The 17,497-nt window shown below is 43.5% G+C and overlaps 1 protein-coding gene across 1 annotated transcript; it reads left to right on the forward strand.

Annotated features, from left to right (window-relative positions):
- Positions 1 to 6,142: 6,142 nt before the first annotated feature.
- LOC119026430 (atypical chemokine receptor 3-like) lies at positions 6,143 to 13,457 on the forward strand. The gene is made up of 2 exons (XM_037110821.1): positions 6,143 to 6,339; positions 9,989 to 13,457. The coding sequence occupies exon 2, from the start codon at positions 10,037 to 10,039 to the stop codon at positions 11,171 to 11,173; it is 1,137 nt and encodes a 378-aa protein (XP_036966716.1). The 5' UTR covers positions 6,143 to 6,339; positions 9,989 to 10,036; the 3' UTR covers positions 11,174 to 13,457.
- Positions 13,458 to 17,497: the final 4,040 nt, after the last annotated feature.

Consider the following 17,497-nt stretch of genomic DNA (forward strand, 5'->3'; position numbering starts at 1 on the left):
TGGCTTGGTTTGATTCTGCACATCAGGACAGCGTGGCAGAGATTTTAGGTGTGTCATGAATGATGCACTGATCATGAGTGGTGGTCAAAGGATTGACAGTCGATATTCTACCTTTACACTTGCAAAGCTTAGTTCAGATATAAAAAAACAGTGCAACATTTAAAGTGCCACCATCTGATCTAGAGGTAATTTTGTCTGTGCAAAACTAATGAGCTCAGCTTTACTTTGTATTTAGTGCAAATTAGAGCAAATGTTAGCATGCTAACACGCTGAACCAACACACATGGTAAATGTAATAACCTGCCTATCAACATGCTAACATAATCGTTAGCATGCTGATGTTAGCATGCTGATGTTAGCATGCTGATGTTAGCATGCTGATGTTAGCATGCTGATGTTAACATGTAGCTCAAGCACAGCCTCACAGTACCACTAGCTTGGCTGTCAACTCTTTTGTAGCGATGCATCAAATGATCACATGTACATGAAAGGTGTTGCACGTAGTGATGGACCCACAGAGTGTATTCTTCTGACTCCGCAGCTTCCCGCTTCAGAGCCTTTCAGCTCATTGTTGGTTTTACAGCCTGTACCTTTGCAGTTTCGGTTCACTCTCGATGCTGTCATCAGCGCTGATCCTGGCCACAGGCAGCATTTGTTTTCAGTGTAAAAGGTCTAAAAAGCCCACTGCATACCTGCCAAGAATAAATGGCAAACATGGTATGATAGCAACAAGCTAATACACATAGTACAGCAATTAGCAGCTCAAGAGTTGGATTGTTTCCGCCAGGAGAAACCCAACTCCCAATGAATGCTAATGTTGCTCTGTGTATAAATATGACAGTGTTTGCCAATAAATTCACCATATCAGCAGCTTGTTTCTGCTGTCGTCGAGTGGCTTGCAAAAAAATCCGGTTTGGTAAATAATTTATTTCACATGCCTGCATACATAACACAAGGCCTCTGTGTATTTTCTCATCTCTTTGCATGTTTGACATTCGAGCAGTTCTCAGGTTTCACCGGCCTATTCATGTGCTGGTGTGAGGGATGCTCTGTCAATGCGAGGAATGCCTTGATTGCTACATTTCCCGCCAGGGACGCAGCCTTCCTGCCAAACACGCACCTGCACGGACACATCCCTGAAAAAACACAAAAGATCACCTCATCACGAGCTCGCAGAATATCACCGCTGACAAAACGCTGGCTGTGAAAACCCAAGACAAAGTCCAATTGAACAAAATAGCTGCCAATCTTTTGTCCTTTGAATTTCAAAAAGGTCTTTTCCTTCCTCACGATCACACACACACACACTCCTTCACGAGCTCCATCCCCTCCCTGTGAACGCCGCATTCAGCTTCACTCACACGGGCCCTTCTGCTGCTGAAAGATAATTGTAAATGAATAAGTAATTAAGCGAAAAAGATGAGTGAGGTTAGGAGAGCAGGAATGTGAGGGAGGGGAGAAATGCAAGAGGGAGCCTCAGAGCGCGAGGGAGGTCGACTGTTGACGGTAAAGATGCGGTCGAGAGTGAGCTTGAGAGGGACCCTCTGAAAGGGGATTTGCACGAAAATAGACTGTGTCTGTCAGACCCCCCGCTGCGACGCAGGGCCAGACGACAATAGAAACAGCAGTCATTAGCAATAACTCTCTCAATCTTTCTTCCTCTGTTTTCCTCAACTTTTTTCTCCCACACTCCCTCATCCACCATCCTCCTCCTCGAACTTCTACGTCACCGCCACCCTGTTTCCCTCCTGCAGTCTCCTACCCTTTTCCATCCTCCCAATCTCTTGATCTGTTTATCCTGTTTGTGAAACCATGTACGATGAACTAGACCGTAACCAGAACGCCTGAGGAGTAGCTGAAAGAAGCCATACTGTGTACATGCACTCTGAAAAAAGGCGAACACTTGAGTGGATAAACAAAACCCTGGATGCTGTTTTGAGCATGAACACACAAATACAGTAGAACTCTGCGTCCCCGCAAGGTTGTCTTCTTCAAAACTTGTGCTGGGTCAAGTCAGGTCAGGTCGAATAACAAATATGTCTTAGAGGGATTTACAAGGAGAGAACCTTCTCCCAGAACTTGCAGGCACGCATTATGTGCCGTATTATATCATAAACAGACGTACAAGTAGTAGAATAACGAAATTACTGTTAGTGACTTCATTAAAATTACAAACAGAATGTGATGTTTTTGTACTTGTGTTGCAAAGCTCAAGCTGTTTAGGTTGATGTGGCGAAATTATTAGCAGTTAGCTTATTTAGACATCTAGTGGGGATGCAGCAACATCAGCAGTCATTAGGAGTCATGTTCTTATATAAGTCCAATATTCACTCTCTTTTAGCTCTGCTTTTGGTCTCCACCGACCTCTGAGGTTTATATCTGGATCTTCAGCTCGGTTAGATAAAGACTGTAACATGACATTAAAGCACCTACAGCGGACTGTCTCTCTTTTTTATTCACCTGGCTCCTGTGGACAAACACGGTATGTCAACATGGCAACAAATCTTCTTGCTGAAGGTCTTGTTTACTTATGTATATCCTACTGAGGCATCAGTATTAAAGGGGCACTACGCAGCTTTAGACAAGAAATTTGAGCTCAGAATTTTAATGATTACAATACCAATGAGGTAATAATACAATCTCATATCATTTTTTTCATAAGTGAATAAACAAGCTGTTCTCAGAGGAAAATAAAGTCCCCAGATCACTGTTTGAAGCTAGACAGGTGGCAGGGTCCAACAAATATAAACAAAGTTAAACAGTATGAAACTGTGTCGTCCTTTAAGGTCAGTTTGTTTATACAGTTTATTCAGTCTTGAAAACAAAGACCGTTTATTTGATAAGTGTGTAGGCATAACAAAAGCTGTAAATGAAGATCTTTGTCTTCTGATTGAAATTTCTTCCCAAAACTGCATGAGAGCGTATGAGACTATTTCATAACCAGTACAAAATTCCTTGCAGCGTGTTTTATTGAAAAACTAACTTTGAAAAAATGCATGCAAACAGTAATTTAATGAATTTTGCTATATGCATTAAAATCTACTTGCTGTTTCCTCACTGCGGCATGTTTGTGTTTGCTGATGAGCCATTGCATCACTTAAAATGCATCTTTAAGTCATCTTTTCCATCCTATTCTAACTAGATTCTTAACAGGAAATGTTCCTCTTGCAAAAGGTTTGGGAAAGCTGGATGGCTTTTTCTCACCCAAACACTTCGAACACACGCAAACACCCCTGCTGTTCCCAGTCCAGCCTCCCTGTGAATGAGGACTCCAGAACAGAGGTTGGCAGCGGTCTGCAGAACTACGGATGCTTATCAGAGAGGCTTACAAATCCCCCCTGATGCTCCTGATATGGAGGACAATGGGTGTGCGTGCGTAGTGGGAGCTTTTCTTTAAAGCCTCATTGAAACCCACTTCACTTCTCCGCTCTTTAATGAGGTCAGAGTAGCCTGCTGGCTGCATTTCATCACTGAATACAGGCCATACAGTCATAATAAACTTCGGTGGGGTGACCTGCGCGGGTAAACGATATCTTTTTCCTGAGAAAACATGCAGGTCACACTGCACCAGGTCATATCAATACTTCAATCATTGGGCCCGACTTCAAAAGAAACTACTTTCACTCATGAGCCATTTCAAAGAAAGTTATCACCATTTGAAAAATTCAAACATCATTAATGTGCATACGCTTAAAAATCCCACCGTTCCTTCTCCGCGACTCCGTCCCGGCGTTGGACTTGTGGGGTTAATTGCCTCGGTGGGAGCAGCTGCGAGGCCACCAGAGTTGCAGGTGAGCTTTCAGCGGCTCTCAGTAAACACATGAGCCTCCCACACGGCTTTGTGCTACTTCCAAAGGATGTGACTGAAATGAGTCTGAATGAGACTCAAACAACAATGAAACGATAAGGTCTCCCGCAGCTGACGCTTCTGTTAATAGTTTCAGGACGAGCATTGTATTAACACACACAAAACAAAATCAACCCCTTTGCACCTGATGCTGAATAACAGAAACTGGCATCCGATTAAAATTCAATCTTGAACATGATTTCCGTTTTTTTTTTTGTTCGTTACTTGGAGGGCGTTTTCAGTTACCTCTCTGGGGCTGGATGTTGGGTTTAACCTGTTTGTGGGTTTTGGGTGGAAACAGGAGACAGATGTGGTTTACCGACTGTCTGCAGCTCTGGTTTCATATTTAGGTAACCGGGGCGGGGCTCTGCAGGGAGGACAAGGAGGTTCCCCTGTAACACGGTTTCATGTGGTTAATGTGTATCGTGCAGTATGTTTACTATAGGTCAGAGTTCCACTGTACACAACATACTGTGGTTACAACGTTTTTTGCATAGCAGTCACTAAATGATGAGACAAATCTAGTGCAATGTTTAAAAGCTATGAGATTAGGTTGTATGTAGTATGTTGTATGTAGCGACTTGAATTTGTAAAATCTGCTTTACAGCCCACTTTCTACTGATTTCATACATTAAATCAGGCGTGCTCAAACATTTTCCTTTGGAGGGCCAAAACTGAAACTAAATGCTAGTTCAAATGCCAAAAGTAAGCTCCTGTAGTATCACTTTATTAAAGGGGCTCATGGAAGCAGTTAACATGTCGGATTGTCTTCAACTTTATGAACACTCTGGAGTGCCTCGTCTCAGTGCTTCTCTCTGCTCCGCTAACAGATATCAGCAGTAGCTAAGGTCAGTTTAGAAATGGAGTTCACTAACGTAAACTAATAACCTGCCTACAGCGCAACACAGAAGTTCCACAGAGTTCCCTCCACTTGCTGTGTTCCTGTGAGCTCTGCCCAAAGACTACCCTAAAAATATGAAAGAGCATAACAGCATTTTAATTTAATTATTATATTTTTAGCTCAAAATGTCTGGTGGACCAAACTGTCCTTAATGTCAGGCCAGCTTTCTCCCATGAGCCCCACTATGGGCAGCCATGCATCAATCTATATGCCTTGTACATTGATAATATAGTATATAATATCAGGCTATATAATGTAAATTATTTAGTCACACTTTACAGGATTGACATGACTGAGGAAGATAGAACAACATATACCTGCATGCGGTTTAAAAATAAAGGTGCAATGTAAAAAAAAAAACTGTGGTTTTAACTAAAAGTCACAACTGTGCTGATGTCATGTGAGAGACGTCCAAGTGTCGTGTTGACGTTTGAAGTTAGCATGCCAACATGCTAGCCCTGGGCCTGAAACCATCTTTCTCCCAGCTGTCCAAAGCTCCTGTGCTAACACTGTGAGCACCAACACTCCCCCTGGTAGTCCAGCTAGCTGCACGGCTGACTGAGCCAACAGGCAAACAGGCAGCAGCAGTTGGGAGTAAATCTGGTGAAACGCTGCCCCTGTTCGTTTGGGAGTGTTAATTCAAGGTGGCCACTTCTCATGTGTTGCACCTTTAAATGTTGTATGAACTATTTGTTATTGGCAAAAATATAGCAGTCCAACAACTAAACAGCAACAACTACAACAAAAATGCATGCAGAATGAAAACACGCAGCATTAGAAATGTACAACTGCTTCAGTTTCCATGGGGTTTTACAAAAGTGTTGCATATGAGATCTCACTTTCCTGACAAAAATCATCATGATAGTACTAGTACAGAATATGATTCCGTACATACTTTAGAGAATGATAAAATATGGCCGCGTGTAGACCTGTACGCCAGATTAAAAAACAAACTTGTTGAATGTTGCCAGACATTTTTATCATGTACAGCATCTGAACTGGGTCATTTAAAAAAGCCAAGATGTACTTTTTCTTACACATAATAAAAGTTCAAACTCCACGTCAGACGCCCTGTATAACATAATGATAATGATTACATAGACCTCCTATATTTAAGGTGCAGTGCATGCCATCTTATAGACACGTATAGGCCTGTGTGTCGTATAAAAAACGTGCATGAAGCAACACATCTAACGTTCAGTACTGTGAAAATGTGTTGTGTATTTTATCTGATGCGTCTCAAGCAGGAAATTCCGCGTGCTTTTTTTTTTTTTTCCCCCTTCTTCTTCTTCACCTCCTCTTGGCCGAAACCGGCGAGCTGGCTGGTGTTTACTGAGCGCCTGAGGCGATGCCATGTCAATACGCATAGCTGTTAGGACCAGCCTTGGAGGCGTAGCTCTTCAGAGTATCAGCAAGTGTAGAACAGGGAACAGGCTCAGATTCATTGAAGGAGGTGGAGGGTAGCGCACACAAGTTCCCTTCCCTGCAGAGGAGCCCGAGTTATCTTTCAGCGGCAAAACTGAGCGTAAAACCGATCCGCTCTTTTAAAAGACGAGACTTCAGCGGAGGGAGGAGGAATTATTAAAAACAGGTAAGCTGATTGACTGAGCTCACACGGAGCGTGTGTACAGGTAGTGGACGGCTTTTAAACAACACTTGAAGCTCCAACGTTGGTTTAATGCGCGCGCAAATAGTCCTGCATTGATATGAACTAACTGGTTTAAAGGTATTTAACGATTTTATTAACTGGAATTATGGACACCAAACGAGGACAAAATTATTTCATGAATATATATATATATATATTATTTTTTTTTTTAAAAAAAGAAAGACCCTATGGAAATATGTCAATGCAATTTTCGCGTTTGTATTTACTTCTCCATCTTCTCAGCGCGTCTGTGCGCCGTTTATCTGCCTCCCGGTTGAAACACGGAGTCAGGCTACTGTGTGCCAAGCTGACATCTGATAAGAGGAGTTTGTTTCCAGCCTGAGCTGATACACATCAACAATGACAACAATGTGACATTGTATGTGTCTGCCGTCAGCAGGAGTCTGTGTCCTTTCATGGATTCGGTACTTTTCGTGCGTAATGACGCACAAGGCAAAACTCTTTTTTTTTCTCCCTTCTTTACAAACACTTTTATCTGTGCGGAAAGCTGTCTTGAAAAGAGTTTCTCCCACACTGAAGCATGTAAATAGAGTGACAGGAGAAACTTCTGAGCAGCATGCTGCACCTGCACTATTCTTCCCGGCTGCATTAGCACATGAAAATAGCCTTCAATCGCTTTTATATTGTGTGTATTGAGTAACAAAAGGCGTTTTCGGCTAATTTGTAACTGGATGCTCGCGGGGGAGAAAGGCCAGAAACACACCCACGCACACACACGGACACACACACGGACACACACACACACACCGAGAGAGAGAGAGAGAGAGAGAGAGAGAGAGAGAGAGAGAGAGAGAGAGAGAGAGGTGGCTTGCTTCGTGTGCTGCCTCTGTTATCTGATGGTGTGGGTGTTAAAAGGTTAATTAGCTTGAAGCCTGTGGGGCTACCTGGCACCTCCAGGTAGTTTCCATATAATATGAGGGAATTAGACAGAGATCATTGTGAGGGATTATCTCTGCATAGAAAATCCCTCCACTGTTAGAATGACTAGCACTCTCCAGCGTTTAAAAATAACTGAAAGTAAAATAACTAAACGTCAGGACTTTGACTTTTCTCCCAAAGTGCTTTATCCGAGGCAGCAGTCCAAGAACCAAAGCAGCGATGAGTAAAGTATCCAACAGTAATACTTAAAGCAAAGAGATAGTGTTAAATGTTACTTTGGGGAAAAAAAGAAAGTCACTCATTCAAGTAATGCTTGAGTAGAAGTCTTACAGTATTTAAATTACACATTCAGATACATACATGTGTATGTTTATACTGTATGCTATGGGTCCACTATTCATCGACCTTGCTGATTATCGCGTCTGATACCAAGCACTTCAATGATTGGAATCACTGATTGTTATTGGACTGCTGATAAAATACATTAATTTAAAAATGCGCCTCTTTGACTCTGATGCAGCATGCAATCTGTCAGTAGAAACTAATGTTAGAAAATAATAAGTAATGGAGGAAAGACAATAAATAAATTGTACTTAAAGCAACACTAAGTAACTTTGAAGTAATTCTGGAGAAAGATGGTTGATTGATGAGTTTCACCCCCAGGTTGTCAAATACGCTTTGGGTTAATGGTTCAGGTCTGAACACCCAACTTGGTATTTGATTTTGATTGGTCCTTGACTGTCTGGGCATGAGGCTGGTGTACCTTGTATAGCTTGGATCCACTCCAGCTCCCCGCATCCCTACGAAGGATAAGTGGCTACAGTAATGGATGAATCGAAAGAGACTTAACTATCTTTCTGCAGAAAGTTACACAGTGTATAGTACATCACTAAATGTTACATTCTGTCCATATTATTAAGATCTATTACTTTTATGAATTGCTATACCAAATGTGTTTTTGACTAATCAAGAGATTTAAATAGCCATAAATCTTGTATTTGCATAATCAATAATTTCCAGCATTTCCCACAATAATCTAGTAAACCCCTTCCACATGTTACATTATTATCTGTTAGATTATTTCATTATTATCACTGGTGCACTAACATGTAAGTAGCATTAATGTCACAGCTGGTGTAGGAGGAGCGTACTTTGCATACTGTTAAGCATTTTAATATGTAACATGCTGATCATATGTTTTGTATATTTGAAATACGGAGCTTTAACATGCAGTTTAGAGCTGGAGCCTGTGCCACATGTACAGAGGCTGTGTCCTTGCCACAGTGGCCCAGGGTTCAAACCCAGTAAGTGGCCCTTTGCTGCGTATCACCCCCCATCCTGTTTCCTGTCTCTGTTAAGCTGTGCTGTCAAGTAAAGGCTGAGAGAATGCTTAAAAAAGAAATGGAAATGGAGCTGAAATGTGGTGGAGCAGAAGTATTAAACAGTAAAAAAGTGGAAACACACAAGCTAACTAAGGACAGATAACAAAGACAGACCTACGGCACACCAGACAGCTGCACATCCTAATACATTCCAGGTGTCCTTGTGTATACTTATTTTCACTTTGGCCTCTTCTTTCATCCTCCTCTGTGACTCTGTGCCAATTATCCCGTGTGCAGCACGACTCTCCCACACACACAGACAGACAGATGTCTGACGCGGTCACATTTCACTGCTTTCCGCCGTGCTGTGTCACCCAGTGGTCAGTGACCCTCTTTTTAACCTCGCTCGGACCATCTCGCAGGCGTCAAGCCTCCCGCTGATCCCTGCGCACAATTCACTCTGTGGGCGTACGAGTCGGTGGAGTGGGGGATGGGGATGGGGGTGCGAGGCACGGCGGGTTTAAGCCGTGCGTGTTCTGGTTTTGATCTATTACCTCTCACCTCTGATCTCTCACGCTGCGGCAGGCTGCCAGTCAGGGGAGCTGAGAGAGACATCACAGGCCGGGTTATTGGCATGCAAAGCTGCTCTAGACTACCGCCTCTGTGATCTTCCATATTGCTGCAGTCACCTTACTCAGAACCTTAATGCGGCCCGTATTTGAAATTGTGAGCATGTGTTCCCCTGTTATAAGATTCAGATGTTGTGAAAATGACGTATTCGCAGTCTTGAGCAGCTTTTTCCTTGATCATGGGGTGGTGACAGCTCCTCTCTCACCCTCTCCTTCAGGAGCAGAAGAGAAAACATGGGGATTTTGATGTCAGAGTAAACATTCTTCAAAATGGCATCAGGTTTCCCACCCTGCCCAAATGCTTTATCTTGGAATGCCCGGAACGTTCCGGAAATACACCCTGTTTGGACTTCGCGATCCCATTTCCTTATGTCTAATCTGCGCTCTGTGCTAGTGGAGCTAATGTAAACATTTATTGTACCGTCCCCCCTCGACTGCACATCAATCACAGAGAGCCCCTTACGTCTGTGACATGGCAACAGAGAGCCTCTATCAAAACTCATGAAAGCAGTGTTTTAACAACTTAACCACATTAAGATTCTTCAGGATCCGGTGGCACACCGCAAGCGGCTTTATGTTTTATTAGCTCATGCAGTTTGGGTCCACATGGGTAAAATAAACCTTGCTTTATGTCACAGAAAATTGCTTCTTAAATATGGGACCAGAACGTGACGCATTGGGGTCTTTATCTGGATAGATGTACGCTGCGAGGACTGATGATTTAATGTCTTGTTTTTCCAGGATCTGTCCCAGTCAGAAGTGCTGTGCGTCTTCTCCCAAGGCTGAAAAATGAGTCTGAGCCCCAGCGATCTGGATGACCTGCTGCAGTGGTTTGGAGACCCCAACATCTCCAAAGCCTTCAGCAACATATCGAGTGTGGAAGCGGTGGTGTGTGACATGGCGTTCAACCGCAGCGCCCTGCTCTACTCCATGTGCATCCTCTACACCTTCATCTTCATTGTTGGGTTGGCTGCCAACGCTCTGGTCCTCTGGGTGAACATCCGCGCTCAGAGAGACTCCACCCCTCGCCACGAGACGCACATGTACATCGCCCACCTGGCGGTCGCAGACCTGTGCATGTGCGTCACCCTGCCCGTGTGGGTGAGCTCGCTGGCCCAGCACGGCCACTGGCCCTTCGGCGAGGTGGCGTGCAAGCTCACGCACTGGCTCTTCTCCGTCAACCTCTTTGGCAGCATCTTCTTCCTGGCCTGCATGAGCGTGGACCGCTACCTCAGCGTGACAAGGCAAAGGGACAGCGAGGGAGGCGCGCGCAGGAAGTTGATCCGTCGCGGAGCGTGCGTAGGGGTGTGGCTTCTTGCTCTGGTCGCCTCCCTTCCTGATACCTACTTCCTGCGTGCTGTGAAGTCGACACACGGGGACGTAATGCTGTGCAGGCCGGTGTACCCGGGGGAGAACCACAGTGACTGGGTGGGGGGAATGCAGCTGAGCTTCATCCTGCTGGGCTTTGTTCTCCCCTTCCCCGTCATTGCAGTGTTCTACGCTCTGCTCGCCAGGGCTTTCAAGCGCTCCTCTTCCTCTTCATCATCATCTGCAGTGGAGCAGGAGCGCCACGTGAGCCGCAGGGTGATCCTGGCCTACATCGTGGTGTTTCTAGGCTGCTGGGGGCCCTATCACGCCGTCCTCTTCGCTGATTCCCTGATTCAGCTGGGTGTGGTGCCGCAGACCTGCGGCCTTGAGAATTTCATCTACGTGGCCTTACAACTCACCCAGTGTCTGTCCCTGCTTCACTGCTGTTTCAACCCCATCCTCTACAACTTCCTCAACAGAAACTACCGCTACGACCTCATGAAGGCGTTCATCTTTAAATACTCCACGAGGACGGGCTTGGCGCGCCTCATCGAGGCTTCCAACATGTCCGAGGCCGAGTACTCTGCTGTAGCTGTAGACAACCCACCACAGATCTGAAACATTCCTCGAACACTGTTTCTAAATCTAAATGGCTAATGTAAACTTCCGTTTCAGCTGATTTGTTTTCATCAGAATCTGTCCGCTCTCAGCCTCACATATGACATTAGAACACAAGCCGATCCAGCATCCTTTTTTTACAGGAATCTACTTGAGTCATGTAGAGAAGCGTGAAGACAGGCTCAGCTTTGATGGACTGAATTTAAAAGCACTTAGAAAGCAGTTTTGTTAGAAACTGATACTGAAATCGCATGAATATCGTCGCTCATTTGTAAAGCCCAAAACAGTGACAGTAAATGTGTAACATCATTGCCTGTACTGTGTGTGTAGGAGTGTGTTGTGTGCGTGTGTGTTGTGTGTGTGTGTGTGTGTGAGTGTGCACAATCTGCCGGGCATTGAATACTGATAGTATCATAGTTATATTGTTAATCTTTTTGTATCACGTTGTATTTATATTCTGTACATGTGCCTCTTTTATATTGTAATTCTAAGTCCTCACACGCTGATGTCTGCTCAGTGCTCCCCTTCATGCAGCGCTGCCTCATCGTGTTCGTCGAGCCACTGACTGGCTCAGTGTTGTCGTCCTGCTGCCTCGTTGGTGATCATAACCTCATGTCACATGAGCTGAACCCTTCAGACGAATAACTCAATTTTGAGTTCTTTCAAGCAACTTGCATTTGTAAGTTTTCAAAAAAAAAGAGAGAAGAAAGTGTGTGTTCTGTGTTTCATTGTTTTGGAAATAAACTTTTTTGGAGTCGATCGGAGTCGACAGCTCGGCTCAGTATGAAGACTTGAAACTGCTAGTCTGTCTGCTGACGACAAAAAATATCCACCCACAAGAACCTCCAAAGCTCATTAATCAATAGAAAATGTCTTGTTTAATCTGTGTGAACACCATAGATGATAATGTGTTTGACCATTTCTTGGCAGGGTGCAGTGACTTCCTCTTGTATCTGAGCGTTTGTGCTAAGCTAATCTACATGCTTTAAAGGTGCAATGTGTAACAGTTTTTGAATACTTAGCACAAACAAACGGGAGGGAGGCATGCTGCAAACTGCTGAGCTAGGTAGCAGTTAGCGATCCAGACTTTGAGCTCATAGTGGTATTATGAGACAGGACTGGCTGGGGCTAGCTGATTGGCATCATCAATACATAGGTGACTTTAATATAACTTCTACAGATTCAGTTTTTTCCCACCATCCCGCTCGCCATCTAGGTGCTAACATTAGCATTGTCGCTTGTTAATTTGTGAGCTTGTGGCTATGTTGAGAGCAGTTTTTAGACCAGACGTTTCAGTTTTGTGAGTTTTTCGTTCTGCTGATGAGTTCTAACTGTTGAAAAAACCTTGTGGGTGTAAAATAATTTCAAAAAGGCAGTTGAAGCGCCTGCCTCAGCTGATCGTAATCAAAAAGTCCAGGAATGTCAAACATGCTGGCTTTGGCTTCATATTTACCGTACACTCTCTCATACATCAAGCTGTTCACACAGATCTCAGCAAGAAATCAAACTTATTTCCCAAACTTCCTCTCAAGAAAATCTTAACAGTATATCTGTACATTGTCCGGAGGCTTCGTTCAGGCCTACTGAGCCAGAGGAGCAGATAGATGTAGCTCCTGTCTCTCCTGAAAAGTATTACATAATATACTTGACTGTCACCATATTTTGCATCAGTGCTAATAGTGGCAAGAATGCACATTTCCATGTGGTAATAATCCTGCTGTGTCAGCACACAGGCCACAGATGGCTAAGACTTTTATTATGACCAAATAGCACGAGTGAATAGCTTCACTACTCTTATGGAGGCAGCAGCTGTGGTGTACAACAACCAAGTGTTTATTAGGGACCAAATAACATGAGACATCATAGCATCACTTTAGAGAGAGAAAGAGAGGGAAAGTGTGTGTGTGTGTGTGTGTGTGTGTGTGTGTGTGTGTGTGTGTGTGTGTGTGTGTGTGTGTGTGTGTGTGTGTGTGATTGTGTGCACCACTGCTTGACACCAAGAGACGACATTTTTTTCATGTCACACACATTGAGTTATACACTTTACTCTCTGTCCGTTGTAGGAAAAAAAACGTATTCCTTTAATCGTCTGACATAGAGCACATTGTGTCATGTGAATGGTTACACATGTATGCTTTTACACTGAAAAGATTTCATGTTGCGATTTGCAAAGACTGGAGACACGAACATGTGTCTACAAGAACAGAGGCATTCCTTTGGTATTGTAACGTGTAACATGTGTGCAATGTGTGTGTTTTGTTATATTAAATCCATAGAAAATGTTCCGCCTTAGTGATTTCTTTGGTTCTTGTCACAATAATCTCACAGCTTAATATCCTCCATGCTTCGAGATGACTAAAGTAATGTGTTTTATGGGAAGCTCTGGTGGAACGAGGTTCGTAAATGCTTTCACTGCCCCATTTGAGGCATCGGATTTATAAACACAGCAATCAAACTCATCCAGACATTGCGAAAACACTGCAACAGCATCACTTTGGGTGGTTTATCACAGCTGTCGCGCGTGACTTGTTGCACTGTACAGTGGGCTAATGCCTGACAGACAACACACATTTTTATACACAAACACTGGTACACCAACTGTCTTTAAGATATAATAGAAATATTTTACCACTGACTGCATAAAATATGGAAGGAGCTTCTGGTTCTGTGAAGTGAAGCCAACAGAATAGAGCATTGAACCCGCATTCTTCCTATACTCCAGCAGGGGGTGGCTCCACAGGTTTTACAAAAAAAAAAAAAGTATGATTGTATGTAAGCTTATGAGAGAATGATCCCACTTCTCACTTGATTTATTATCTCAGTAAACAGTTTCCTCATGAGTGTATGGTCTCAATCACTTCTATCAACTCTTTTTCAATACAGCATGATGTTAATTTCTTAAATTATCATCCTATTAAAGGTGGGTATGCTTTAGGGTGTGGCTACTTCGTGATTGACAGGGCCCTACCATGGCGTGTCCTTGGGTTTTCAGTCAAATGTAATCAGGATATCCTCCCAAGCACCACCCTCACATCTAAATATAGTCACTTCTGGCTCCATAAAACTAAGATGTTGACAGCCATAATGCCAAACTCAAGGCTTAAAAATGGTAGTACACAAACCAATGGGAGTCATCACAGTTGCTTTACACTTGGATGTTACTCAAGCCAAGTTAAAGACAGGGTGTGACTTTTGCTTTTAACCAGCAGGCTTGGGTGAAAAGATTTAAATAATTGTGTTCATTCGCATGCAATACAAATACTGGTGAGACATTTAGCAACACAGTAATGAGACATTTTGGCCCCTTGAAAGTCCCATCATGGCCTCCATAACTGCTGGGGGGAACTTCACATTTAATTCATGAGTCAATTTGATTTTAATTCAGAGGGCCAATTTTTATTTTTTTATTTTATACATTATCATTATTATTCTTCTTTTAATGTGTGACTACTTGCTGAGTTTAAAAATCTGCTTTCATCCACTTAATTAAAATAAAGAAATTCATTTGCTGACATTGACATTGCTCGTGCTCAGCTATCATCAAAAAGTAGCATAGCTTAGAAACATGACATGCTTCCCAAAATCCTACTTTGAAAATGCTCAACATAACTAATGAAAACAAACAAAACTGAAATTGCTCTCAGTAGAGAGCATACCTCAGCCGAGGCCTCAGCAGTCCCATTTATTTAATTGAAGCCTACATCAAACACAAACACCCTGTATCACCCAGTGCCCACAGCTGCTGGACCATAATCTCAGTTAACCAGATCAAGAATCCACATCAAATTATACTCAATCATAGATTCCAGCCACCTAATTATGCCTGATTTTTTCCATCAAGATGCATGTGATATTCCCTGAGACCCACAAACAAACAGGGGTGAACTGAAATAATAATCTCTATCTGCAGGCCTGGTCCCTGGTGCTACCTTTGTCTTTGCTGCCTGTTGCACCTCCAACTGTTCTCCTGCAGAACTGAGGGCAACAACTCATCAGTGTTTTGCTCCTTTAACCCCAGTACTTGACCCGCTCCGCTGTGGGAGGGACGACATCCTGCCACTGTTATCCTCATGACAACCCTCCAGTCTGCCTTCTTGCAACCAGCTGCCGTTTGTGAGAACTTCAGCCTCTTCAGGCAAAACCCTCTCCCCCCATGGGATGTGTTTGGTGAGGAGGACCATCTTGGTGGCCAAGGACCACACATCTGGGTGGAGGGATGTGGTGATCTCCCTGCCAAGGATAACCATCGTTTTTGCCTGAGGAGAGTAGTGCTGATGCAGTTCCTTCCAGTGTTCCCTCCTCTCCTGGGGAAATTAATGAGGTTTTCTTTTCTTTTTTCACTGAGTCATGATCGGTTGTCTGCCTAAAATAAAAAAAAAAAAAAAGTGTTAACAATAAAACTCCAGCTGCAGTATTTTTTCATATTATTTATGTTTGCAGGCCTCTTCTTTCTAACATCTGAAAATAATTTGGGACTTGCACATCCTCTCTTGATTTGGAGTAGTTCACCTCTTAACCACAGAGCCATGAGCTCAGCCCATTTTTCCCGCATTTGATCACGTCACCAGCTGTAGTGCCCTTGAGACAGTATAATCTTGCTGACAGGATGTATTGTAGGTTGGACTGGCAACAGAAGGGCAGCCCTGGTGCCAGAGTGTCATAGGTTAGCCCGAGGAGGAAGCCGTGAGAGGGATTTCCAAAGTTCAAGCCAACTGAGTGATCTGCTGATGAGCTGATCCAGCTTCCTTCTTCCCTCTGACACTGCCTTGATCTCCCTGTGGCTCACCTCTGTCACAACCATTGTGTGAATGATTTCCCCCTCGTCTGACCTGAACCCTGTCAATATCTTCCTGATGTTGCCACCTGCTGATGGTTCACTCCAGGTCAGTGAACTTCCAACAACTCAGTCACTAAGCAAATGCAGTGTGTAAACAAGTTGGCTAAGTAGATGCTGGAATGCAGATTTCTTTGCTTTTGTGAGAGCCGGATTAACCTGGCGGTATGCCCTTAAGCAAAAGAATGAACTGTGAGCCACTGCTGATCCCTGTGTGTTACCCAACTTGTTATGGTTATAAGCTGATCAAATGTGAATTTGATAATATTCATATACGCATCATGTGAGTATAATATCAACTTAGGTATTCAAGTTAATAATAGTCAGTGTGGAGACTGAAGCCCTATAAAAGACTGCATGGCAGTCCTACACATTCCTCTGCAAAATGTGGTGCTTACACTGCCCTTAACGCAATCTGACAACCAGAAGTGAGCTTGGAGGTGTGTTATGCTAGTTGCTGCTAATGTAGCCTCGAACCTCTATCCGCAAGAGCAAAGGAAAGGACCAGAGAATCTCATACGAGGCAACGTTTAAATACTAATCACTTGTTTTAAAAGCCAAGGGACTAATGGAGTAGTGTAGCAATGGCACATTTTCAACTCCAACCCAGAAGTTAGTTTCGCCCTAGTTCCCCCGATTAAAAAGCCAGTGGGATTTTTCAGTTGATTTTTGGATTACCGCTCTGTTAGCTCTGTGGTGAGCACAATTTTATGATTCCACATAAAGGTGGAAACATAAAGCAATGGACATAAAGCAAGTAAAATGCTAATGATAGGCTATGGAAGAACAACACAGCCATTTTGACAACACAAAAAGCTTTAAATATCTCAAGTCAGGTACTTTATGTCACGCACGCACGCACGCACGCACGCACGCACGCACATATACTGAATAAACTATATATAATTCCAGAGCTTGTGCTGTCCTGTATTTCAGAGCAAGTCCTGTTATTCCAAAGCATCCCACTCATACAGTAGATGTTTAGGTGTTGCAGTCATGTCTGAATACACTCGGGCGGAACAGATTGTAACACACACGTCTGTTCTTCCACCACTGAGCAGCCTGTGTTTTACTTGGCATGCACATACGCTAAGAAGTGTTTTGCTTCCTTTTACAGTTTGCCAGTTATGATTCTCCTCTGTTCCCATTACAAGTTGCTTATACAGGACGTGTCAAACACATTACGCAGCCAGTCATCTCCGCAAACCCAAACACTGTACTGTTTGTAAAAAAAAGCGTAAAACTGGAACAAAGTCTGAAAAGTTCTCCTCCTTATAACACTTAACTTCTAAGACCCAGTCTCACTGTGTGCAGGTCTCTGTTGTCACATGCAATAAAGCTGTCCTCTCCCAACCAAGGAGAAGATTTGCAGCAAGTGGTTAAAAACTGGATAATGGAATCATCTGATGTCCAGCTCAGTCCTGGATTTTCCAATAAATAGTTCATGTGTGAGTTACAGCACATTCTTAATGGAGCTCTCTGTTTAATTT

This window comes from Acanthopagrus latus, chromosome 9 (genome assembly GCF_904848185.1).
Source record: "Acanthopagrus latus isolate v.2019 chromosome 9, fAcaLat1.1, whole genome shotgun sequence".
In the NCBI taxonomy this organism is placed as follows: Eukaryota; Metazoa; Chordata; class Actinopteri; order Spariformes; family Sparidae; genus Acanthopagrus; species Acanthopagrus latus.

Bases quoted from the DNA above. Each gene is read 5' to 3' on its own strand.
- LOC119026430 (XM_037110821.1), top strand. From the start codon at position 10,037: ATGAGTCTGAGCCCCAGCGATCTGGATGACCTGCTGCAGTGGTTTGGA.